Source organism: Stenella coeruleoalba (assembly GCF_951394435.1).
Source record: "Stenella coeruleoalba genome assembly, chromosome: X".
Taxonomy (NCBI): Eukaryota; Metazoa; Chordata; class Mammalia; order Artiodactyla; family Delphinidae; genus Stenella; species Stenella coeruleoalba.
The window spans coordinates 122,934,642-122,960,568 of record NC_137152.1 but is presented as its reverse complement, the minus strand read 5'-3'; the positions used below and the strand labels follow the sequence as shown (position 1 = coordinate 122,960,568).

At 42.2% G+C, this 25,927-nt stretch overlaps 2 protein-coding genes across 13 annotated transcripts in view; one reads left to right on the top strand and one right to left on the bottom strand.

Annotated features, from left to right (window-relative positions):
- Positions 1–21,727, bottom strand: FUNDC2 (FUN14 domain containing 2). The gene is made up of 6 exons (XM_079911287.1): positions 21,669–21,727; positions 20,653–21,062; positions 16,468–16,618; positions 9,100–9,175; positions 4,288–4,419; positions 1–1,207 (listed from the first exon to the last, which is right to left on the bottom strand). Exons 2-6 carry the CDS (start codon positions 20,783–20,785, stop codon positions 1,130–1,132), a joined length of 570 nt encoding a protein of 189 aa, XP_079767413.1. The 5' UTR covers positions 20,786–21,062; positions 21,669–21,727; the 3' UTR covers positions 1–1,129.
- F8 (coagulation factor VIII) overlaps positions 19,084–25,927 on the top strand; it is a 122,585-nt gene continuing 115,741 nt past the window's right edge. For 11 of the 12 annotated variants that reach the window (XM_079911281.1, XM_079911277.1, XM_079911278.1 and 8 more), the window contains exon 1: positions 23,270–23,568. In XM_079911281.1, the coding sequence (XP_079767407.1) occupies positions 23,423–23,568 (146 nt within the window). In that variant the 5' untranslated portion in view covers positions 23,270–23,422. Of the gene's footprint in view, positions 20,717–21,912; positions 22,013–23,269; positions 23,569–25,927 lie in introns of those variants that run through there. The other variant, XM_079911279.1, reaches the window with a different exon arrangement.

Sequence of the window (25,927 nt, the reverse complement as noted above, 5' to 3'; positions counted from 1 at the left end):
ATGGATATATCTATAAACTTTTATTTTAAAGAAAAATTCTAAGAGTTGGGGTCTTCCTGAGACAGATTACCTTTGATGACAGAAATAATTTATTTCACATGTGCTGTTGCTATTGCTACTGTTCTCAATTCTTAATGCTTGGAATGCCACCATTTAAAAACTCTGGTTCAAATGTTATATATTTCATACTAACTGGATAAATAGTAGAACTGGCACAGAGGAGCTACGGCTACCCCTGATGTTTGACAAGAGGTAAAGAATATTTCACATTTCAAAGCTTAAAACCTTTTCTATTAAATAAAAATCCAAGAGCTTCTTCCCTCTTCCACCTAAAGTCACTTATTTTACCATAAATAAATCCTTTGGAAACCAGCATGAGACGCATTATCCTGTATGGTGGAAAACATCTGTAGATAATACCGCAATGCCTCTAAGTGATTCACTAAGTCGGACCATCCTAAATGTATCTATTGGTTGGTTTCCCTAAAGACCTTCCCACCAAACACAATACCTTCAGCTCAGCATATGTATCTTTAGCACAAGTTCATTCCATATGCAGATTTTTCAACTGTAGTGCGCATGCTCCCATTCTGTCAGGATAATTAGAGCCAGTACAAGTAGTTCTCATTCTGTAACCTAAAATCTACTACAAAAGAAAGTAGACACCAAGATACCAAAATCTTTCATGCTTACAGGCAAATGTATTCAGTTCCTTTCCAGGCAGGACATAGTAAGGTATCTTATATGCTTGCTATTTCTCTTCCTAATCAAGTTTGGGACAACCTCTGAGGGTCCACTCACGCTCCATGGTGAGCCATCTTGTACCATGTTCTGGTAAGTATCCTACATAGGGGACAAAGGAATATTCTTGCTGACCTAGAGATTAGTCAAGGGGGGAGTGTGGTGGGAGAAGAGTTAATGTCTACTGTCTCTTCCGTTGCCGTCAAGGTCATGGTGGGGCCATTATCCACTTGTACCAACAGATGCCTACAGAAGCCATTCAGATACGCCACGGCAGGGAGGAAGGCGAGGGAGAGGAGGACGAAGAGGAGAGGCTTTGCTATCCTATGACGGAGTGAAGAGGCCGCTGGCTGGAAAAACCAGGAGTAAGGAAGTGAAGTCATCCTCTTTAGGACGCCATACCAAGCAGAAAGCCTCCGAAAAATCCACCAGTCACTAGAACATTCTTCTTCACAAACGACACCACCTAGGAACAGAAGATAGCACAGTGGATTACTTTGCTGAGGATATTATTAGGAAGCAGGACGCAGATCAGAAGGTGAGATGACGTGTCTTTGGATAAGGTAGTGGCGGGGTGCTAGCGCACAGTGATCACATTCAAGGGATGCTTTTCAGACGGGACTTTGCAAAGAGAGAAGGCACCACATTCAGTAAACTGGTGTCTCCTCCAAACCTGTCCACACGTTCCTCCCGCCCACCCGTCTGTCCATCTATCCATACACGCTCCTCTGAAACCTTATTTTCTCACATTCCTACAGCTTCCCATGCATGTGCTCTATCGACCTCCATCCCAGAGGGAACTTTCTCCCAAGTGCTACCATAGAAAAGTATTCACGAGGGGAATACACCCTGTAGCCTGGCCTACTGGTTTCCTGAACTTAAGTACAGGGGTTCATCTCCCTAACCCCACCCCGACCTTTCCCACGCCACCACCCAGCCTCCTGGGACCCTCGAGCCCCCTCATTCCCACTGTGCCTGTGTCTTCACTCCTCCCCGACTTGGCTGGAACTATACTTCCCTATTTGACGCATTGTCTCTTGCCATCTGCCCTCAGGGGGAATGACAAAAATCATACAATTTCCTGACATAACCTCTTTCATTCATCATCTTTACTCATTCCTCAACTTGCTACACCTTGGCTCTCAACTCCACCACCCGACTGTAACTGTTCTCGCAGAAATGACCAATGGCCTCCTTGCTGCTAAACACTAACCCGAACATTTTCATTTCCTGCTCCCCAAATATGAATACGGGCTCTCAGGGGGGACCAGCCACTCTCCCTGGGGCCTGTGAGAGGGCCAGGCCACAAAGAGGGATACTACAAACATTTGTGGAATGAACCAATTCCAAACCTTCTGGTTACTTTATATAAGTGCACACTGTAAGGCAACAGTTGGTTCTAATCAAACATTAACCTTATACTTTTTATTATATACATTCCTGTATCATTAAAGAAGTTTTCAACAATCATGTATTACTTTTGTAAATGTCTGAAAAATAAAAAAAATTTTTGAAGTGAAAAAAGTGTAAGTTTCATAACCTTGAGCTTGAGGAGGGATGGAAGGGAGGAAGGAGGAAGGACTTATCTAAGTGCACAAATGCCACGTTCCACTCTGGGCAACGGACAGCTTTCTTTATAAAAAATTTATTTATTTGAGGGGTTTTTTGTTCTTCTTTTCGAACTTTTCCATCTTACTACACTTTATTGAGGTATAATTTACATAAAGTAAGATGTGCTCATTTTTTCATTGAAATGTAGTTGATTTACAATGTTGTGTTTATTTCTGCTGTGCAGCAAAGTGATTCCATTGTCCATATATATGCGTTCTTTTTCCTATTCTTTCCCATTCTGGTTTATCCCAGGATATTGAAGAGTTCCCTGTGCTCTACAGTAGGACCCTGTTGTGTATCCATCCTATAGATACTAGTTTGCATCTGCTGACCCCACACTCCCAGTCCCTCCCTCCCTCCCCCTTGGCAACCACAACTCTGTTCTCTATGTCTGTGAGTCTGCTTCTGTTTCATAGATTCATTTGTGTCATATTTTAGATTCCACATGTAAGTGATGTCATATGATATTTGTCTTTCTCTGTCTGACTTACTTCACTCAGTATGATAATCTCTATGTCCATCCATGTTGCTGCAAATGGCAAAATGTCATACTTTTATATGGCTGAGTAGTATTCTGGCAATGGACACCTTTGGCTGAGCACTCGCCACCACAAAGAATCGTCTTTTTCTTTTTTTCTTCTTTAAAGGGAATGTCATTTTTTTAAAAACAATATTTATTTATTTGGCTGCACCAGGTGTTAGTTGCGGCATGCGGGATCTTTAGTTGCGGCATGCGGGATCTAGTTCCCTGACCAGGGATTGAACCCAGGCCCCCGGCACTGGGAGCACAGAGTCTTAGCCACCGGACCAGGGAAGTTCCTCTGCTAAGTTATCTACCACTCATCTATGTGCTTTCCAACTTTCAAACATTTGCTAATATTTCTTGTCTCCTGGTATTCCCTTCCCGTTCTCTTGGTCCTTGTAGGTTTAACCAGGCACCTTCCTGACACCTTGATCCCGGTTTATTTCTCCCTGGTTAAGTGCACTTATATCTTTGGGACATTTGACATTTTTCCAAAGGTAATAAAGAAGTAACAAAATACATCCTTTTAAAAAAGAAGCCCTTCTCCTGTCCCTCCAGTATAATCTGACCTGATTTCATGCCTTAGATCAGAGGTTAGCAAACTATAGCCCGTGGGCCAAATCCAGCCAGTCACCTATTTTTATTTTATTTATTTATTTATTTATTTATTTTTTGCGGTACGCGGGCCTCTCACTGTTGTGGCCTCTCCCGTTGCGGAGCACAGGCTCCGGACGCGCAGGCTCAGCGGCCATGGCTCACGGGCCCAGTCTCTACGCGGCATGTGGGATCTTCCCGGACCGGGGCACGAACCCGCGTCCCCTGCATCGGCAGGCGGACTCTCAACCACTGCGCCACCAGGGAAGCCCGTCACCTATTTTTAAATAAACTTTCATTGCAACGCAGCCACACCCACCTGCCTACCCATCGTCTATGGCTGTTTTCACGCTACACAGTGGAGTTCAGTAGTGACAGAGATCACAATGCCTACAAAGCTGAAAACAGGTACCATCTGGCCCTTTACAAAAAAAGCTCGTCAACCCCTGGGCTACACATTCTGGACGTTTCAGAGATGTGTGTGTATGGAGACAAAAATGTGACTGACTCAAAGTGATCAGAGTGGCTGTACAAGGTACATCTTCCCCCCCACCCCTCACGTGCCGCTCCAATCCCAACAAGAACTTCTTCAAGGGATGCTCGATCCACATATGTGCCTGTAGCGCTTTGCACTCTCGCTCAGCAATAAATGTCACCAAACCTACTGGTCCTTGGTCCTTGTAGGTTTAACCTTTTAAATTGCCACTGAGGTGAGGATATTCCATCTGAGGCTGACATATTGGTGTGTCTACCCCATTTTTTACACACAAAGGTGTCTGCACCCTTCACACACTGCACAGGAACAAAACAAGTCTCACCTCGTCTGCTTTGCTTTTGACCTCCGCAGGTGTCTGGCTGCCCTTGCGGACCTTCAGCTGCTCCTTGGCTTTCTTCATGTCCCGCTCTACCCGCTTCCAGTCCACTTTGATGTAGCCAGTATGGTTTGCAAGCTTTAGTTTAAAAAACGACAGCAATAAAGGAGAAACACAGGATAAATCACTGAAATATGTTACCAAAAATCCTTCTGAGTTTCTATCTTTGGAGATATTTGCCGTCCAGTTTTTTGTATTTCAACGACATTCACTCCACATCTACTGAGCACCCACCCTATGTGCGAGGCCCTATGCCTGTCAACGGAAATCCACACACTGGCCTTCGGTGACTGCTGGCAACTCTTTTACTTTATTTATACTCTTACCCATCTCGATAAAATTTCAAGTGAGCTTAAAAAAATTAAATGGTAAATGAAAATCAGAACTGGAAGTCAAGATGTAAGGTAAAGAAACCTTAAAGGCGACATAAGCCTGAGTTTCTCAACAATGTGAACAGGGCAAGGGTGTCATGTAGTAATCACTGCTGCTCAGAAAGAAATCACAGAGATTTCTCATGAGCGATTTCTTGTAAGGGAGAAGCACATCCAAATATACCTACAGAACATGGCTACTTCCCTTGCTCAAGACAGCAGGCACGCACACACACACACTCAGTGAGAAGCATTTCATAAAGAATGTGCGAACAGGATAAAACTCATTCACACATGGAGCTTCCTGATGGATTAGTGTTACCCAGGGAACGAAGAGACTGATTAGGCCATCAGTCAACCCTCCATGTGTATCACTTCTCTCCTCCAAATTTCTGATATGATAAATCATAACTCCCTGGATAGCTCAAAATATCTAAAACTGAAATTCTTCCCCACTGTCTAGTCAGTTGCTCTCCCTCTAGTCTCTCTTTTAGTTAACAGCACCAACCAACTAATCAGTCACCCAAACCAGGCTGGAGAAAATATCTGCAATATATCTAACAAACAAAACATTAATACTTATAAAAAGTGAAGTTCTTCTGGAGATCAGTAAGGAAAAAACCCCATTTGAAAAACGGGTAAAGGCAACTCACAAAACAAAGTGGTCAACAAAAGGGAGAAGTTCAACTTCACAAGGAATCAAGGAAATTAACACTAAAATTACTGAGTTGCTATACTTTCTTTATCAGATTGGAGATGAGTAAAACACTGAAAATATACAGTGTTGATAAGGATGTGGGAAATGGACACTCCTATCACACCCTTACTGAGTGTTTACCAGCAGCCTTTTAGGAGAGCCGTTCGGCTTCATCCGCCAACACTGAAACTGCACGTGCCATTATGCTATACCCAGAATGGCAGCTCGTCACGGCAGCTTTACCGGAAATAAAGCAAATGTCCATCCGCACATGAATGAATAAGCAAGTTGTGTCATGTTTACACAAGATGTTGCTCAGTACTAAAAAGAACAGACTACTTGTAGCAGCAATATAGCTGCATCTCAAAAATCGTACATTACATTCAAGTTCCGATTCTGTTACTCCACCCTGTCTCTCCCACACGACGAAGTACACTGAACAGCTACTTGGGGGCTCTGAAGGAAACAAGAGCATCTGACTGGAGAAGCCCAGAGCCGTGTAGTTCCCATATTTGCTAAGGTATCACCTGGCCTAGACTTCAGGCAGGACTCAGAAACATTCTGACAAAATTCCACACACATTCCCGTAAAAGCTCTTGGAAAAACAGAAACAGGGAGAACTTCCTCAACTTGCTAAAGAGCATCTACAAACATACAGCTAACGTCAATCATACTTACTGGTGAAAGACTGAATACTTTCATCCAATGTTAACAAAAAGGCAAGGATGTCTACTGTCTCTATTCCTATTCAACGCCGTGCTGGAAATGAAGTCATAGTGCAACAAGGAAGAACATAAGGTAAGAGGCGTCCAGATCAGAAAGGAAGATGTCAAAATGTCACTATTTGTAGACATGTTTGTCTACATAATTTCAAAGAATCCAACAAAAAACAAAAACTCCTACACACAAAAAGCGAGTTTAGCAAGGCTGTACACTACAAGATAAACACACAAAATAAATTGTATTTCTATATGCTAGCAATTTGAATTGGAAATGGAAATGAAATTTATGGTTTTACAATAGCTGCAAAATAATCGAATACTAGGTACAAATCTAAACAAAAATCATATAGGATCTGTACACTGAAAACTACAAAATGTCTGTTGAAGAAAGAACTCAAAGAGAAATGATTAAGCCAGAGTTATTGCAATCCCAATCCCAGCAAGCTGTTTTACAGATATGTAAACAAGCTGGTTCTAAAATGTGTATGAAAAGACAAAGGAACTAGAACAGCCAAAACGATTTTGAAAAAGAACAGAGTTGGAGGAATCACACTACCCGATTTTACAGCAATCAAGACAGTGTGGTATTGGAGAAGACACACAGATTAATAGGACAGAATAAAAAGTACAGAAACAGACAATCCAATTTAAAAGCGGACAAAAGACCTGAATAGATACTTCACCAAAAAGGAGATCTGGACAGTAAATAAACACATGAAAAGATGTTCTACATCAGTAGTTGTATCACTCGGAGTCCAACTGGGAGACAGCTTTAGGGCTCAGGGTGAGCGCCTGGGGAAAAGCACAAGAGCAACTAAAGCTCTTACAACGCATCTAGGAATAAAACTGAACCACAGATGGACCAGATCTATATGGAAAAAACAAGAGAAGTCTAGGCAAAGACATTAAAGAAGACCTAAATAAATGGAGACGAAGCCTGTGTTCACAGCTAGATGATACAATATCATAAAAGATATTAATTCTCCCCCAATTTATCTATATGGTTCCCATGCAATTCCAGTCAAACATTTTTCTTATTACTCTTTTTTTTCCCCTCTTTTTGGGTGCACCGTGCGGCACACGGGATCTTAGTTCCCCAACCAGGGATCGAACCCACGCCCCCTGCAATAGCAGCGCGGACAGAGTCTTAACCACTGGACTGCCAGGGAAGTCCCCCAATGAAAATTTAAACAGAATCTTTGAAAGGAATTGACGAGCCTGTTGTAAAGTTTAGATGGAGAAGCAAAAGTACGAAAGCAGCCACGACGATCCTGAAGAATACGTGGAGGACCTTGTCTTGCCCACTATCAAGGCTCAGCAGATACAGGAAGGAGAGTCAGAGCCACACGTATATGAACTTTGATGTATGATAAAGGCAACGGTACAAATATTGAGAAAAGGAAGACTTATTCACTAAATGCTGCTGGGACAACAATCCGGATGAAAGGAAACTGGATCCTTATGTCAAACCACACCCCTGATCTCCCAACATCGTGACTACCCCGGTGACAGGGCACATGCGTGCACAGCACAGACCCCCATGTCTTACCTGCACTGCACTCCTTGCACATCTGACCCAAGCAATACCAGAATCCCAGTGCAAGGGTCCTTCCTGGAGATTATTCTAATGCCCATTACTTCTGTCAGTCAGAACCCCCAAAAGAAACAGAGGGTGCACTCAGATTAAGGCATTTCAAAGCAATATGAAGATACTCAGGGAAACCACAGGGACAGAACAGGATTGTGGGTCTAGTGCAAGAGAGCTGTCACTGCACTTGCATCTGAAGGGGTGCGAGGAAGGAAAGATGATTGCAACCCAGAAGGCAACAGGAGGGGTGAGGAGGGGCCTGTCTGCTAACAGCCACAGGGAGGGAGCCAAGAAGCTACGCAGGGAACGGGTCCGGGGGCAGCTGCTGGTGCCTTGCTAGTCACAAGCAGGATGCTGCCAGAGTGATGCTATGGAGTTCCCAGGCTTGGGCAGAAAAGGGCGGGCAGCTTTCACCATGTTTCTGAAACAAGGGCGCTTGGAGAACTGAGGCCGCAGGAGGAGCTGAGACCCGAGTGAGGGAGGGGAGGGAGAGGCCTGGACCCGCCCCAGCTCCCTGCTCACCCAGCTCCAGTCACCTCTGGCTAGAACCCCTTGAGGCTGCCAGCCCAAGCGCCCACCCTCCCCTCCCCGAATTGCTGATGCACAGAAACTGAGATGATAAAAGATGGTCACTTTAAGCATTGGCTTTTGAGGGCGTCTGTGATGCAGTGATGCTGTACCACACCCGCCCCGGCCCTCCAGTCATAAGCGGGCCTCTTCTGGCCTCTTCCACACACTTCATTTTCACCTGACGCATCTGGAAAACTCACTCAAATTGTGATTCTAACGTGGGACGACCTCACTAAAACGAGGGCTGCTACCTTCGAGAGGAGACAAAGAGCTGTGGATCCGGACACTCCAGCTTGACTGCACCTCAGAATCACCTGCAACTTTAAAAATACTCCGATATACAAGCAGGCCTACTGCCCGTGAAATCAGACGGAGGTGGGGGGCAGGCCCCAAGCATCAGTGTTCTATAAAATTCCCAGGTGATTCCAATGTGGAGTCAGGTTTGCAAACCAACTGTACACACACAGCCTCAGGGAGCCAGCAGCCAGTGGTTCAAAACAAACTCCACGCCACGGGCCAGCAGAGGCCATCTGACCAGTGTCATTTGGCCCTCATGTCTCTCATCGACTTTGTGTCTAAGAATAAATCATATCACAGGGCGCTTGCATCACACCTGGGATTTCCGAAATCACCCTTGCTTCATACTTCAAGTGGTCTTGAAAACCCTGGAAGGGAGCTAAGGAATATGCACGTGTCCCCATGTTATAAGTGGCAAGCTGTAATCCACCTAGTAATTGAAGAAGTCTGACTCGGAAGGTTACTAGCATTTCAAATGGTACGTGAAACCGGGGAAAGACTCCACATACAGACCTGAAGCAGGAAAAATCCACCTCCCAGAGCTGTGGCAGCCAGCCTTCCAACCTTCTGGAATATGAAACCAGTGCACCTACAAAAATCAAGTTAACAAGCTGTCAGACAAACACAAGCATGGACTTCTAACAACATTCAGAGCCTGCTTACCTTGGGATGGCCCAGCTCCTTCCTACTCCAGGCATAAAGCCCGTCCCCTCCAGAACGAGGGAACGGCAGAGGCTCCAAGCTCACGAAGACCCTGACTCGGATCTTGGCTCTACTACTCACTTCATTTTGTGGTCTTGAGCAAATCCCTTAAACTCCCAAGCCGTGTTTTTAAAAGATGACTCTGGCTACACTGCGGAGAATGGATCAACACAGGAAAGGATAAAGCAGAGACTCCAGTCAGCAATATGGAAGAGAAACGGCGGCAAGGAGGGCGCAGCCCTGAAGCGAGTAAACACATGACTGTGTATGAGGCCAGAGTGGTCGCATGGGATAAGGGACAGGCTCTCAGTGCCATCTTCTCTGGTCGGCACATGGCTCTTGACAGAAAACTCTGCCCTGAAGACGGCTTATAAAGCCCTACACTTACATCCAGTCTCCCTTTACCTCTCTGCCCTCATTTTCTACCACCTACTGCTTGGTACACTTCAGTAGGAGAAAAAATATATCAATATCAATAAAACATTGCATGGAGGACCTCACAAGGATTTTAAATGTTTTTAAACAAAAGCTAGGTATATCTCAGAAGGGACTCCTAAACTGGAGGAATGATAGGACTAGTAAATAACCCATTAGGACTCATCTCAGTTCTTAAATGTGAGTATAAGCTGAAGTAAACTGCCTGTACCCTGTATCCACTGGCCCTAAGTCCCTGACATGAAGGCATTAACTGACATTTTGCAGCTAAGATTCACTCATGATAAAGGCAACCAACTGGATCGTCAACTAGCTCTTATTTCTCCGATCTTTTTTTCAAAAACCCAACATGGATAAACGTGCTTTTCCCCTCCAAAGAAATTTGGGAGAAAAAAATGAAGTATATATAAACTCCAGCAATTTTCTTCTCAGTCTCTTTTATCTTTAAAATTAGTTCTATAGAGTAAGGTACAGAACACATGTGGAATTTTTTTAAAGCGATGTGTAAATGTGTCCCAGAACAAGAATCAAGACTCAATTATATAAGAATAAAAAAGATATTTAGCACCCAATAAGGTAAAATTCACAATACTGCCATCCCATTAAAAACTACCAGGCAGGCAAAGCAGGAAAACAGACCCATAATGATAAAAAACGAAATCAACTGAAAGCAACCTAGAAATGGCACAAATGACAGAATGCTGACAAAAACATCAGATGTGATTATGATTGTATTCCATGTTCAAGAAGCTGGAGGAAAGATTCCACATAATAAGTAGGGACAAGGAACATATTTTAAAAGGATACAAATCAAACTTCTACAGATGAAAACTATATGTCTGAGATGAACACTGTACTTGATGGAACTAACAGCAGTTTAGATACTGTAGAAGTAAAGATCAGTAAACATGACATAGCAATAAAAACTATCAAAATGAAACAGAAAAATACATGAACATGGCTGTAATATTGAACTATAGTTATACACTGGGGAAAACTGAAGGATGGGCTCTCTGGACTTTTTTTTTTTGCATTTTTAAAAATTTATTTATTTTTGGCTGTGTTAGGTCTTCGTCACTGCGCACGGGCTTTCTCTAGTGGTGGTAAGCAGGGGCTACTCTTTGCTGGGGTGCAGGCTTCTCATTGCGGTGGCTTCTCTTGTTGCAGAGCACAGGCTCTAGGCACGCAGGCTTCAGCAGTTGTGGCATGCGGGCTCTAGAGCGCAGGCTCAGTATCTGTGGTGCAGAGACTCTCTGGATTATTTTTAACAAGCACCTGTGAATCTACAGTTATCCCAAAATAAAAAGTTAAAAAAAATAAAACAGTGTCAGTGAACTACAGGAAAATTTCAAGCAGTGTAATAATATGTCTAACTAGAACTGTTGAAGGATAGAAAATATTTGAATAAATAATGAGAAAATATTCTAAATTTGATGAAAACTGTAAATTGATAGATCCAAACAGCTTAATGAACTCAAAGCACAAAACAAATAATAAGTATCTTAAAAGCAGCCTGAAAGGCGGGGGGAGGGACATATTAGGTACAGAGGAATAAAATTCAGAGATAGCACATTTCTCATAGAAAATAATGCAAGACAAAAGATAATGGAACATTCTTAAAGTACTGGGGGAAGAAACAACCCTGTCACTCTGGAATTCTATACCCAGTAAAAATATCTTTCAAAAAACAAAGATGAAATGAAGACCTTTCTCAGATATACAAAAGCTGAAAAATAAATCATCACCAGCAGCCCAAAAGTACAAAGAATGTTAAAAGTGGAGGAAAATATACCAGATGGAAATCTGGATACACACAAAAGCATGATGAGTACAAGAAATAAACTATACGGGTAAATACAAAAGGTTTCATTTTCATTATTTAAAAATATAAGAATTCAATATTTAATGAAAAAATGTAAAGGTTAAATGTATGATAATGAAAACCAAGGGTAAAATGGAAGTATACTGTTTTATTTTTTTTTTAAGATTTGTTTCATGTGGACCATTCTTTTTTTTTTTTTTTTTTTTTTCCGGACACGCAGGCTCAGCGGCCATGGCTCATGGGCCCAGCCGCTCCGCGGCTCGTGGGATCCTCCTGGACCAGGGCACGAACCCGTGCCCCTGCATCGGCAGGTGGACTCTCAACCACTGCACCACCAGGGAAGCCCTGATGTGGACCATTCTTGAAGTCATTATTGAATTTGTTACAATACTGCTTCTGTTTTATGTTTCTGGTTTTTTGACTGTGAGGCATGTGGGATCCTAGCTCCCTGACCAGGGACTGTACCTACACCCCCTGCACTGGAAGGCAGAGTCTTAACCACTGGACCACCAGGGAAGTCCCAGAAGTATACTATTGTAAGAGCATTACACGCTACATGAAGTGGTATATCTATTGATGATAGACTGTGGTAAGTAAAAGATACATCCTATAAACCCTAAAGCAACCATTAAAATTACACAATTAAGAGACACAGAATTATGAAAAATATGTGATTCAAGCAACGAAAGAACAAAAAAGAACGAATAAACTGGACTTCATAAAAATTAAAAACTTTTGTCCATCAAAGGACATTATCAAGAAAGTGGAAAGACAACTTAAAGAATAGAAGAAAATATCTGCAATCATGTCTGGTAAGAATCTAATATCAAAAACATATAAAAAATTCTTACAACTCAAGAACAGAAAGACAAACAACTCAATTTCTCCAAAGCAGATGTACAGATGGCCAACAAACACATGAAAAGATGCTCAACATCGTTAGTCACCACTTCACACCCATGTCATGCCCACTAAGGTGGCTAATATATATTAAAATGGTTTTTTTAAATGAAAATAATAAGTGTTGGCGAGATGTAGCCATAACAAGGAAAGAAGTCCTGACACACACTGCAACGTGAATGAACATCAAAAACACGATGCTCAGGAGGCTTCCCTGGCGGTCCAGTGGTTAAGACACCCTGCTTCCACTGCAGGGGGCACAGGTTCAATCCCAGGTCGGGGAACTAAGTTCTTGCATGCCACTCGGTGCAGTCCCAAAAAAACAGAACAAAACAAAACAAAACATGATACTCAGTGAAAGAAGCCAGACATACAAGGTCACATATTGTATGATTCTATTTATATAAAATATTCAGAATAGGTAAATCCATAGAAACAGAAAGCAGACAGATGGTTGCCAAGGGCTGGGGAGAGGGGAGAATGGGGAGTAACTGCTCAGCAGGGATGGGGTTTATTTTGGAGTGATGAAAATGTTTTGACCCTAGAGAGAGGCAGTGGTTACACAAAGGTGTGAATGTACTAAATGCCACTTTCATGTTACGTAAATTTCACCTTAATTAAAAAATGTACATATATATACACATACACAGTAGACCTATTTTTATTACACACACGTATATTTGATCCAAAAGAAAATAAAGAACAGAACACCAAGATGGTAAATTTAAACCCAATGATAACAAAAATAAACTTAAAGGTAAATAGTCTAAGCACCCTAATTAAAATGAAAAGATTGTAAAATTGGATTAAAAAAAGGAAGACCCACCTATATGCTGCCTATGAGAAACCATTTTAAAGAACTGTTTTTAAAAAATATTTATGTATGTACGTATGTATTTATCTTGGCCGCGCCAGGTCTTAGCTGCAGCACCGGGAATCTTCGTTGCAGCATGTTTAGTTGCAGCATGTGGGATCTTTAGTTGCGGCATGCAGACTTCTTAGTTGCAGCATGTGGGCTCTTAGTTGCAGCATGCGGTGCGAACTTCTTGGCTGTGACATGCATGCAGGATGTAGCTCCCCGATCAGGGATCAAACCCGGGCCCCCTGCGTTGGGAACGCAGTCTTACCCACTGGACCACCAGGGAAGTCCCAAGAAACCCATTTTAAACATACAGACTCCACTTTCCTGAACTTTGCCCCATGTGCCTCTTCCTTTGGCTGATTTTGTTTTTAATATTTATTTATTTATGGTTGTGTTGGGTCTCAGTTGCAGCCCTTGGGATCTTTCATTGCGGCCCTTGGTATCTTTCATGGCAACACGCGGGCTTCTCTCTAGTAGTTGCGGTGCACGGGCTTAGCTGCTCCACGGCATGTGGGATCTTCCCAGACCAGGGCTCAAACCCGTGTCCCCTGCATTGGAAGGCAGATTCTTAACCACTGTGCCACCAGGGAAGCCCTTGGCTGCTTTTAATCTGTATCCTTTTGCTGTAAAAAATCGTGACCATGAGTATACCAGCTCTCAGTGGGTTCTGTGGATTCTCCTAGGGAATTATCAAACATGAGGGTAGTCTTAGGGACCCCCAAACTCTGCGAACTAGTAAGTGACTTTGGCAAGATTGCAGTATACAGGATCAATATACAAAAATCAATTGCATTTCTATAATATAAGCAATGCACAATGAGAAAGTGAAATTTTAAAAGTAACAGCATTTACAATAACATCAAAAATATGAAATATTTAGCGATAAATCTGATATAAGATGTGAAAGACCTACCTACAAAGCATTGTTGAGAGAAATTAAAAGAAACCGAAACAGGGAATTCCCTGGCAGTCCAGTGGTTAGGACTCAGAGCTTTCACTGTTGAGGGTGTGGGTTCAATCCCTAGTCGGGGAACTAAGATCCTGTAAGCTGCACGGCACAGTCAAATGGAGAGATAAACCATGTTTATGGATCAATGCAATCCCAGTCAAAATCTCACCATGCTTTTTGTAGAAATCAGCAGCAAGCTGATTCTAAAATTCATATGAAAATGCTAAGTACCTAGAACAGTCAAATCAACTCTGAAAAGCAACAGAGTTGTAAGATTTACACTACCTGATTCATGACTTATTATAAAGTTACAGTAATCAAAACAGTGTGATATTAGCACCAAGACAGACAAATCAGTTTAACAAAGAAGACATATAGTCAATTGATTTTAACCATAAGTACAAAGGCAATTCAGTGTAGAGGAGGATAGTCTTTCAACATATCATGTGGGCACAATCAGATGTCCATATGCAAAAAAAAAGACCTTGGATTCCTACCTTACAACATATACAATAAGTAAATCAAAATGGATCATGGAACTAAATGAAAAATCTGAACCTATATATCATATAGAAGAAAACATCGAAGAAAATCTTGGTGACCCTGGATTAGGCAAATATTGTCAGACATGACTCAAAAAGCTAGAGCTATAAAACAGAGTTGATAAATTGTATGTCAAGATTAAGAACTTCTGTTCTTTGAAAGACATTGTCAAGATAATAAGCTACAGAGTAGAAGATTATATTTGCAAATCACATATCTAAGACTTGTATCCAGAATACATAAAGAACTCTCACAACTCAGTAGTGAGAGAAAACCAACTCCCCAATAAAAATATGCAGAAAATATCTAAACAGATACCTCACCAAAGACATATGGATAGCAAAAATAAGCTCATGAAAAGATACTCAACATCATTATCCATCAGGAAAATGTAAATTAAAACCACAATGAGGGCTTCCCTGGTGGCGCAGTGGTTGAGAGTCCGCCTGCCGATGCAGGGGACACAGGTTCGTGCCCCGGTCCAGGAGGGTCCCACATGCCGCGGAGCGGCTGGGCCCGTGAGCCATGGCCGCTGGGCCTGCGGGTCTAGAGCCTGTGCTCCGCGGCGGGAGAGGCCACAGCAGTGAGAGGTCCGCGTACCACAATAAAAAAAACAAAAACAAAAACAAAAAAATACAATGAGATATCACTTCACAGCCGCTAGGATGGTTGTAATCAAAAGGACATTATGCCAGAAACAGACTGAAAGATATATAAAACAAACTAGTGTTTACCAGTGGGCAGAGGGAAGTGGGGAGGGGCAAGATAGGGGTAGGGGATTAAGAACTATAAACTACTATGTATAAAATAGATAAGCAACAAGGATATGTTGTATAGCACAGGGAAGTATAGCCATTATCTTATAATAACTTTTAATGGAGTATAATCTGCAAAAATACTGAATCACTACACTGCAACCTGAAACTAATATAACACTGTAAATCAATTATACTTCAAAAAAAAGACATTATGCCAAGTGTTAGTGCGGAGGTAGAGAAACTGGAACCCTCATACACTGCTAGGGGAGATGTAAGATGTAAGACAATACTTTAGAAAACTGCTTGGCAGGTTCTTAAAAAGTTAAGACATTCACCTACTATGACTCAGCCTAACTCTTTCTAGATATTTACCCCAAAGAAATGAAAGCATATGTTCATACGAAGACTTGTACACGAATGTTAACAGCATTTTAGCCCAAAAGTGCAAACAAACCAACATTCATCAAAGGGGAATGGATAAACGGCAGCACAGATGAACCTCGAAATTAGTGAAAGAAGCCAAACAAACAAGATACATACTGTATAATTCCATTTATATATAATTCTAGAAGATGCAACGTGATCTACAGTGATAGAAAGCACTTACTATGTGGCCCTGGTCAAGTAAACCTTTCTAAGCCTTAGTTTCTATTAAATGAGGACAGATAATAACAGTAACAATTTCAGAGCTGTGAGAAGGAAATGAGATACCTATAGAAATATCTAAAGCAGTACCTGGCATGTAGTAAATACTCACTGTGTGGAACCATTAAATAGCACTTTAGCATTATGTTTATTAAATGATCAATTTCACAAGTCAATGTATTTTCATTGCTTAAAAGAGATGGTTCCTATAACCCCAACACTGGGTCATGCAAAAAAAGATACTGGACATTTTTACATCACTTACCAGCCAGTGACACCTCCAATTAACAGCTGGGTTGCCACGCTATACTTTTCAGCTGAAGGCCCAGATTCCTGCCCAAACAGCTTGCGCCACCATGGCTGCTTTTTAGCAAGTTCTGCAAGATCCAGTGACTCAAATTTTCCCTCAAAGTTTCCTACAAGAATTAAGATACTGAATAAGAAAAGTTACCTTTACAATAAATCACTAACATTCCTAACCTAGATTAAGAGATTTTTAAGGAAACAGAGACAGTTGTAATATGGACATCTAAATATTAATCTATTTTAAAGAGTAAACTGACTCTGAAATTCTGACCAGCAACTTTTGAAAATCAGACTAAAATCAACAAATATCTCAGAGGAAAAAAACCTAGACAATTTAGAATCAGTACTCCAGTTCTTCCCCTGAAATTTAAAAACAGCCAAAAGGACCTAGGAAAAACTGGTAGTAATACTTAATAATGCATCCTAAATGAAATGGGTTTTCTTCATTTGCCTCTCCTTTTCAGGAGTAACTCAATACTATTCAATAGCCCACAAATTCTCAGTACTATGTGTATCTCCAGTGATTATAAAGATAGGAGGTAACCCTGAGAAAACCATAATTCAAAAAGAGACATGTACCACAATGTTCACTGCAGCACTATTTACAATAGCCAGGACATGGAGGCAACCTAAGTGTCCATCAACAGATGAAGGGATAAAGAAGATGTGGCACATATACACAATGGAATATTACTCAGCCATAAAAAGAAACGAAATTGAGTTATTTGTAGTGAGGTGGATGGACCTAGAGTCTGTCATACAGAGTGAAGTCAGAAAGAGAAAAACAAATACCGTATGCTAACTCACATATATGGAGTCTAAAAAAATGGTACTGATGAACCTAGTGGCAGAGCAGGATAGAGAAGAAAAAAAATGTCATGAAGAACCTAGGGATAAGACAGGAATAAAGACACAGACCTACTAGAGAATGGACTTGAGGACACGGGAAGGGGGAAGGGTAAGCTGGGATAAGTGAGAGAGTGGCATGGACATATATACACTACCAAGTGTAAAACAGATAGCTAGTGGGAAGCAGCCGCATAGCACAGGGAGATCAGCTCGGTGCTTTGTGACCACCTAGAGGGGTGGGATAGGGAGGGTGGGAGGGAGGGGGACGCAAGAGGGAAGAGATATGGGAACTTATGTATATGTATAACTGATTCACTTTGTTATAAAGCAGAAACTAACACACCATTGTAAAGCAATTATACTCCAATAAAGACATTAAGAAAAAGAGGTAACATTTAATTGAGCTGTTACTATTTACCAGGCAATGTGCTAAGGAATAAACATGTATATATAATTAAATCCACAGAACAAAGTAGGTACAGAACAAGGTACTATTTATTAACTCCATTTTGTAATTAAGAAGTAGAGGCTCAGAGGGTGATTTATTTGTCCCAAAAGGGAAAGAGTTAACAAAATGTCTAATCCCTCTCTCTGTGGGAAAATAAATTTAGTGAAAGAGGCAAAAGAACTCTACACTGTAAATGAGGAAACACTGCAGAGTTGCAATCTCAGTCAAAAAGTAAGTTTTTATCTAGAAATTGAGAAGCTGGCTCTAAGATTTATATGGAAGTACAAAGGGCCTAGAGTAGTATTCCAGTCACTATGGCTGTACAACAAATTACCCCAAAACTTCATTCACAGAGCAAAACAATCACTTTTATACTCCCAGACTCTATGGATTAGGAATTCAGACAGGATACAGCTCATCCCTGTTCCATATGTCTGTGGCTTCAGCTGGAAGAATTACAGGCAGGCGTCTGGAATCATCTACTACATTCACACATACAGGCTGCCTTGCTCTGGGTTAGTATGGGCTTCCTTACAGCATGGTGGCTAGGGTCAAGGCTGCCTGTCCCAAGAAAGGGAGTAAGAGAGTAAGGAAACTCAAGGGCTCAGCAGAAGCTATATTACCATTTAAGACCTAGCCTCCAAAGCCATGCAGTGTTACTTCCACTGTATTCTGTTGCAGCAGTCACAAACTTCCACTCAGATTCGAGAGGGAATATAGACCCCAGTACTCAGCAGGAGGAGTGTCAAAGTCACACAGAAAAAAACAGCATATGGAATGGGGAGATATTGCTGCAATCACTTAGGAAAATACAGTGTGCCACCAGTGGCCAAAACAATTGTGGGGGAAAAAGCAACAAAGTTCAAAGAATCTCAAGACTTCTTATAAAACTACAGTAACACACAGGTAACTAATTTCAAGACTTAGAAAAGTACCCTATTTGACACAGTGTAGAACTGACCTAAGCATATAAAAATATATCAGTGGAAGAGAATATAGAGTCTAGAAGTAGATCTACACATACAGTCATTTGATTTTCACATGGCACCAAAGTTATTCAATAGGGAAAGAAAGTCCTTTCAACAAATTGTGTTAGAACTATTAGGTATGTGTATTAAACAAACAAAAAAACCCTCAATCCCTACTTTACACAATCACAAAATATAACTGAAGAATTAATTCAAGATGGACCATAGATACTAATTTAGCAAAGCCAAAATATGGATGTTTAAGGAACTGGGCCTTCTACGGCCTCACAAGTAGTTAAATGAAAATTTTTGTTCTAACGTAACCGCAAAACATTACTGCTGTGTTGAAGAAGAAACTCTCTCCCTGGGTTAAAGAACATCACTGAAAACAAGAATGAGTTTTGAGTTTTGTTTTAATGTCATTTTAACAAGCTCCTTAGCTCAATAGAGGGCTCCAGCCAAAAGGGATCAAATCACAGACACTGAGTTCACCCAAAGTCACTCAGTCATTCAACACACACTGCTAAGCACTATACCGACCAGTCAGCAGCCTTGCTTGTGAGCCCAGGAGAGCAATGATTACAGTATTATGTGATCATCAATATGATAAAGATTGAAATTCCTAATGTCAGCCTCAAAGTTTCTCCCACCAATTTCCTAGGTGCAAATATCTGAGCAAACTATACATTTTAACTAAATAAGGGCAGTCTGCTCTGCAGGAAAATAATTCCATTGTGCATTCCAACACCTTTGGGTCACCTCAATTCAGGTGTGCTGGTAAACGGTTTGGTTTGTTTTAGATTTTTTTTTAATCTGGACCATTTTCAAAGTTTTTATTGAATTTGTTACAATATTGCTTCTGTTTTATGCTTTGGCTTTTTGGCTAGGAGGCACGTGGGACCTTAGTTCCCCCATCGGGGATGGAACCTGCACCCCCTGCACTGGAAGGTGAAGGCGTAACCACTGGACCGCCAGTGAAGTCCCCAGGTAAACGTTTCACAAGCGCGCTGGGGTGGGGGGAGGGCTGACTAGTAGTGTATACCAACATCCAGGGTGTGACGTCACTGACGTGTGACAGCGCTGAATGCGGAGCTGGCAAGAGACGCGGCTTATCACGCTACGTTATTTCCACCACACAGACACAACAGATGTCCAGAACCTCAAGAGTACAGATAATAACTAAACATGGCAAACAATAAGGAAGTAATGAATTTTGAGCATTTTCACCCTGTTTTTAACATAATTTATGTAATTTTAAATTTATATAATTGAGTTTTTGATAATGGTTCTGTGAGCCAGTACTGAACTGAACATAGCCTGAAGCATTCAAAGAAGTAGGATAAGAAGCACAACTGAAAGACGTGGTCCACTGTGTATTTTATTACAGGCTTTTTTTTCACGGACTCTCCCCTTCACTACGCGGACTAAATAGGCGATTTCCAAGAACCATACCACGTGTACTCTTTCAAAACCATCAATAGCACAAGTAGAGGCGGCCTGCACGCGGAAAGACGCCGGCCCGGTGTTTGAAAAGACACTCCAAAGGGACAAAGACGCTGCCTTAGTCTCAAGGTGCCAGAGTGCTTCCGGGAACAGGGACAAAATGTCTCCAGGCCGAGGCTGTCGGGGGCGGGGCCGGAAGGCGGAGGAGCCCGGCCGGAGTCAACAGCGAGGGCAAGTCCGGCTCCAGCCCGGCCACTGACCTTGGCCGGACCTCGGGAGCGGCCGGGCCACAGAGGAGCTCCAGGCGCCCGCCCCGCCCCTGCGGCGCTCGGGCCCCCCCAGGGGCACTGCTGGGCCTGGGAGGCGCGGAGCCCGTCTCTTCCGGAGCCCGGGAAGTCGGCTCCTCGCGGCGCCACCGGCGAGCGCCCGTCCTTACCTTGACTGGCTGCGGCCATTTCGGCGAGCTCGTCTCGCGATGACACCTGTAGGGGCTCGGCTCGGTAAGGCGCGGAGTGGCGCGCCACCGTCGGCGCTAGCTGGCTTCCGGCACGTGGGGTAGATGTTTCCATTCCCACGGCGGCGGCGGAAGAGGCGGGGCGGGGCGGGGCACGGGGCGGCTAGTCCCCTTCCCCGGGCGCAGCCGCTTCACAAGGCGCCAAGGGCGGTGTCAGAAGCCCCGCGGCGCCGACCCCCAGGCGCGTCGGGACACGCGTGCGCGGAAGGTCTCTCAAGGAGGAGTAATGCCGCAGCAAGTAGTCTAGCTCGCAGCTCGCCTGGAAGGGGGTTCCCCGTGCGCGACCGCAGTGCGGCCTTTCGACAGTGAAGACTGCTTCATTCCTTACTTTACTAAAAATAAAGCGGGCTTGTAGTGGTTGCTCATGTTAACATTGAGCACGTATTTATCAGTGCCCGCTCTGTGCCCGACGCTGTGCTACTGGAAGAAGACAGACATTTAAGGAACATTGCAGTCCCAGTGACCGAGACGGGCTCAGAAAGGAAAGCCCTAGCTGCCCGCAGCGCCCGCCGAGCCCTTTAACCACGTGCCGCGGCGCACCTCCCCGCCCCAGCCCCAAGCGACAGCTTTCGCTGTTACTCCGTCTCAGTTCACGGCAACGCCACCTTTGCAAAACCCTTGCTGTTTATTCTGAACTCCTCTTTCTCAAAGCCCACAAACCCAGTTCATCAGCAACCAGCAGAAGCGCCACCTTCACAATGAATCCAGCCCTGCTCGCCCCTCCACTGCTTCCGTCCCAGTCCAAATCACAGTCGTTTCTCGCCCTCAGTTAACAGGTCACCTGCTCCTCAGGCACGCCTTCCATGACCATCCTCATTTAAAATTGCAGCCTAGTACACCCCTCCTTCCCCTTCTCCTACTTACTTTCCTTTTGGGCACAGTACTTATTTCACCTTCTAACATACGTAAGGTATTCCTGTTTTTCAGGTATTGCTTACCGTTTCTCAGTTGTTTCTTTTTCACTGCTCTGTACCCAGTGCCTAAGACACTGTCTGGTTAGGACAAATGGGTAGTTGTGTGCTCTTTGGCAAACCATTAACCTCTCTGCCCCTCAGATGGTTCATCTGTACTCACTTTGCAGTCTTATTGTGAGGATTAAATCACATAATGTGTAAAGCTCATGACAGAATTATCACTCTGTATTGTGACTATGTATCTACCTTTTTGTCCCCGCTGCTGCAGCATGACTCCCAGAAGACAGGAACTGGATTTTATTCATCTCTGAAGCATGGACGTATAGTAAAAGGGTTAGGAGCAAGACTCCTGGAGCCCAATTAAATGGGTATGAATGCTACAATTTACAAACTGTGTGACCATGGCCAAGTTGCCTAACGTCTCTGTGCTTCAGTTTCATCACCTGTACAATGAAGACAAGAATGCTTGCTGCATTAGAAAGCACTTAGAACAGTTCCTGGAATATATTACATGCCAGCTATTATCTCTGCAAACTTGTGCCTGGCAGAGAGAAGGTCTCAGCAAATGTTTACCCAAGGGGCTTCCTCCTGATTGTTTCCAAGCTGGACAATACCTTGCCAATGGCTCCCAAACACATTCCTATCCGTGCAGAAGTGGACTGTCCGTGATAACACTTCTTATAGAAACCCTGATCAAGATTCTTATTAGCTCCTATACTTTGAGGCCCTTGGGAGGCTCTCATGCCTCCTAATATACATTAAACTGAGTAGGTTCTCTGCTTGAGCTCAGCATGGCTATATTTTGATGTAAGGAGATATAGCCTATACTCAGGCCAAATGTAAACAACCTTAAGAAGCATCAGGTAGCAACGATGCAAGGGAAATAGATACGTGGATGCTGGGTAGTTATGAGTGCTCTGTAAGCAAATGCAGCCAAGAGAGATATCGGTAGTGCCGGTGGGGCTAGAGAACTTACAGTGTCAAGGCGCTGGTCCAGATTTGAGCTGATTAGAAGGTGAGATTTGAGCCAAGACTTGCAGGAGATGTGGGAGTGGAAACGTGTGGCTATCTGGGAAAAGGGGTTTCAGGTAGAGGAAACAGCAGATGCTAAGGTCCAGGTGCAAGGGTGTGCTCGGTGTTTTAAGGAAGAGCAAGGAGGCCAGTAGCTGGAGTGAGATGAAACCTTGGAGGTGGGGGGAAGGGACATGCAGATCATGGGGAAGACTCTAGGCCATGGTCAAAATGTAGGATTATACTCTGAGTGAGGCCAGAAGCCAGTGGAGGTTTCTGAGCAAAGAAGTAACTGGATCCGCTTTATGGTTTTAAAGGTCATTCATTGGTGTCTGTGAGGGGCAAGGGCGGAAGCAGGGAGACTGTTAGAATATTACTCTTGCTGGTGCAGGTGGATTCCAGAATCTTCAACAACATCAGCCCCCTCTTTCCTTTCCTCAAAGGTTCTGAGCAAAGCAGCATTCTTGTGCCCCTGCTGCTTTTAGAGGTGAACGGGTTAAGCTTTAGCTCAGCCTCCCTTTTCCTACTCAGTTCTTCCTGTGGCTGCTTCCCACTGCCAAAAAGGAAGCAATCCTATCCGTCACTGCTGAGCGCTAATGCTGCTGTCACTCCAGCCAGTCAAGTTCCCTAAAGTCCTTTGAGAAAATTGTGGGACTTTTCACTAAATCATACAAAATTTACCTTTTTTCTCCTGGGAGCCAAAGATATTTTTAGAGAAGAATTAATCTTTCGTTTCTCCAGTCGAACATTTTCTAGCAATCAGAGCCATGCAAATTGAGCTCTCCACCTGCGTCTTTCTGTGCCTTTTGCCTTTCAGCTTTGGTGCCATCAGAAGATACTACCTGGGCGCGGTGGAACTGTCCTGGGACTATATGCAAAGTGAACTGCTCAGTGAGCTGCACGTGGACACAAGGTAAAGGCCTGTTCTAGATGGGCCGGTCAGGATGGTGGGGCTGTGACTCTGGCTGTTTTGTCCATTGCTTCTCTTTGTCACATGCTGCCACACGGGAAACTAGAGAGTGGAGTCGAGTGAGGGCGAAGAGGCAAGCAGCATAAGAGACAGACCGAAACTTCCCTCAGCCTACCCCACGGCTTCCACAGGGAGAAGAGCCCTAAGACCCATCAATATTACATGCAATTTTGCTGTAAGGAGAGTATTAGCCAGGAGTTCAGAAACTTTTCATCTTTTCTGGGTTCTGGTGCATTTGGGGAGAGTAGTATTAAGTAATCTTTCCAATATTATCTATGGTTGTTGATTTATTCAGATTTTTCTACCTCTTCTTCAGTCAATATTGGTTATATACATTTTCCTAGGAAGCAATCGGTTATCCCTAGATTTGATAATGTATTGGTATCAAGTTACATAATAGTCTTGGGATATTGTTAAACTGTTCTGTGTCTGTAGTTATATCTCCATTCTTAGCTTGTGTATGTTCTCTTTACCTCTCATAAATAATATTTCCAGGAAGTTTCTCGATTTTATTGCTTTTGTCAGGACCCATCTTTTGGTTCTATCAATTTCTGTTTTTACTTTCATCAATTCATTTCTTCTTCCTAGCTTCCTTTGGTTCATTTAGTTGATCTAACTTTTTGCTTATTGAGTTGAATGCTGAAGTCATTTGTTTTAAATTTTGTTTTGTTTTCTTTAAATGTGTATTATAAAGATTTAAACCCAATACATATATAGTGGTAATGTAAATATTAAATATGGTCATGTCATACATACGTTACAATCTTTTCTGTTCTTTTTGCTTTGCTCCCCACTCTCCTTTTACTTGAACCCCCTTCTTGATTATCCCCAATCAGGTAACCCTAGTATGGTAATATATATTCATGTACACGCACGTATGCACATATATGCAAATAAAGGTTTTCTTGGTCATTGTTTTACAAAAATGGGATATTACACACTATTCTCACTCACTAACACCTAATAGAATTCTGTCCAAGACAGTTGGCATAACTTCAGTCTTTTTAATGGCTAAATAAAATTCCCTATTATTCCAGGTTTTTGGCCATTATATCCTATATCATTACATACTGATGCTTTTATTCCTATAGGACAGATTCTCAAGAGGGATATTGCTGGAATGAAGGGAATATTTCCTTTTTAGTTTTAATTTCCAAAAAAGGCTAGAACTCTTCAAACATTTCTACCATCAACATATAGGAGTGCCCTTCTCCCTGCATTCACATCAGCAATAAGAAGTTTTACCTTGTTTTTTAATCTTTGCCAATCTAGTAGGTATGGAGTGATATTTCATCATTACCATAATCACATTCCTTTTATTTCTAATGAGGCTGAACGTCTTTTTAAATGCTTGTTGACTACTGCATTTATATTTTGAGGTTTGACTATTCACATGTTTTGCCCATTTTTCTTTGGGCGCTTTCACTTTTTTTTAGATTATGAGAACTATTTTATTCTTACAAGTATTAATAGCCTATCACAAGGCACCGTTTATCAAACAATACATCTTTTGTCACTGATTTGAATAAAAACATTCATCATGTAAAATTCTCATATATATTAGTATCTATTTCATTAAATTTCATTAAATTTATACATAAATTTTATTAATATAATAAGTGTAAGTAATTTATTAGGACATTTATCCCTATGCATTTTATAAATATGTTGCTATTGTTAATCAAATGTTTTCTCTTATGTTCTTGATGTTAAGTACCAGAATAGAGAAAAGCTATTGGTTTGTGTATATTCATCTCAAATCTAGCTACCTTACTGAATTCTCATATAAATTCTAATAATTTTACATGGCAGTCTCTATGTGTATTGAATCATATTCAAAATAAGACAGATTCTAGCTCTTTTCCAATGTTTAATCAGTTCTTTCTTTTTCTTACCTTATTGATTTTACTTGAAACAGTCTTCATATTTTGCTTTTTAGAATAACATTTGCTGTTTGTTCTTGATAAGTGGTCTTTGTTACTCCTTGCCATAAAATTTTCATTAGTAATGGCTTTTCAGCATTCTAGCATCATATGAATTTCGGCCTTTAATATGTTGAGGACAAATAGATTATGTCAGTAGACTTCCTGACATTGAATATCCTTACATTCTTGGAGTAAAATCTAATGTTCATACAATTTGATTATTGTTGGGTTCTATGTGCTAATATTTTTTTAGACACTGTGCGCCTTTATTATGTGGGATTGATCTATAGCTTTATTTTTTAATTGAAGTATAGTTGATTTATAATATTGTGTTAGTTTGAAGTGAGGAGCATAGCGATTCAGTATTTTTACATATT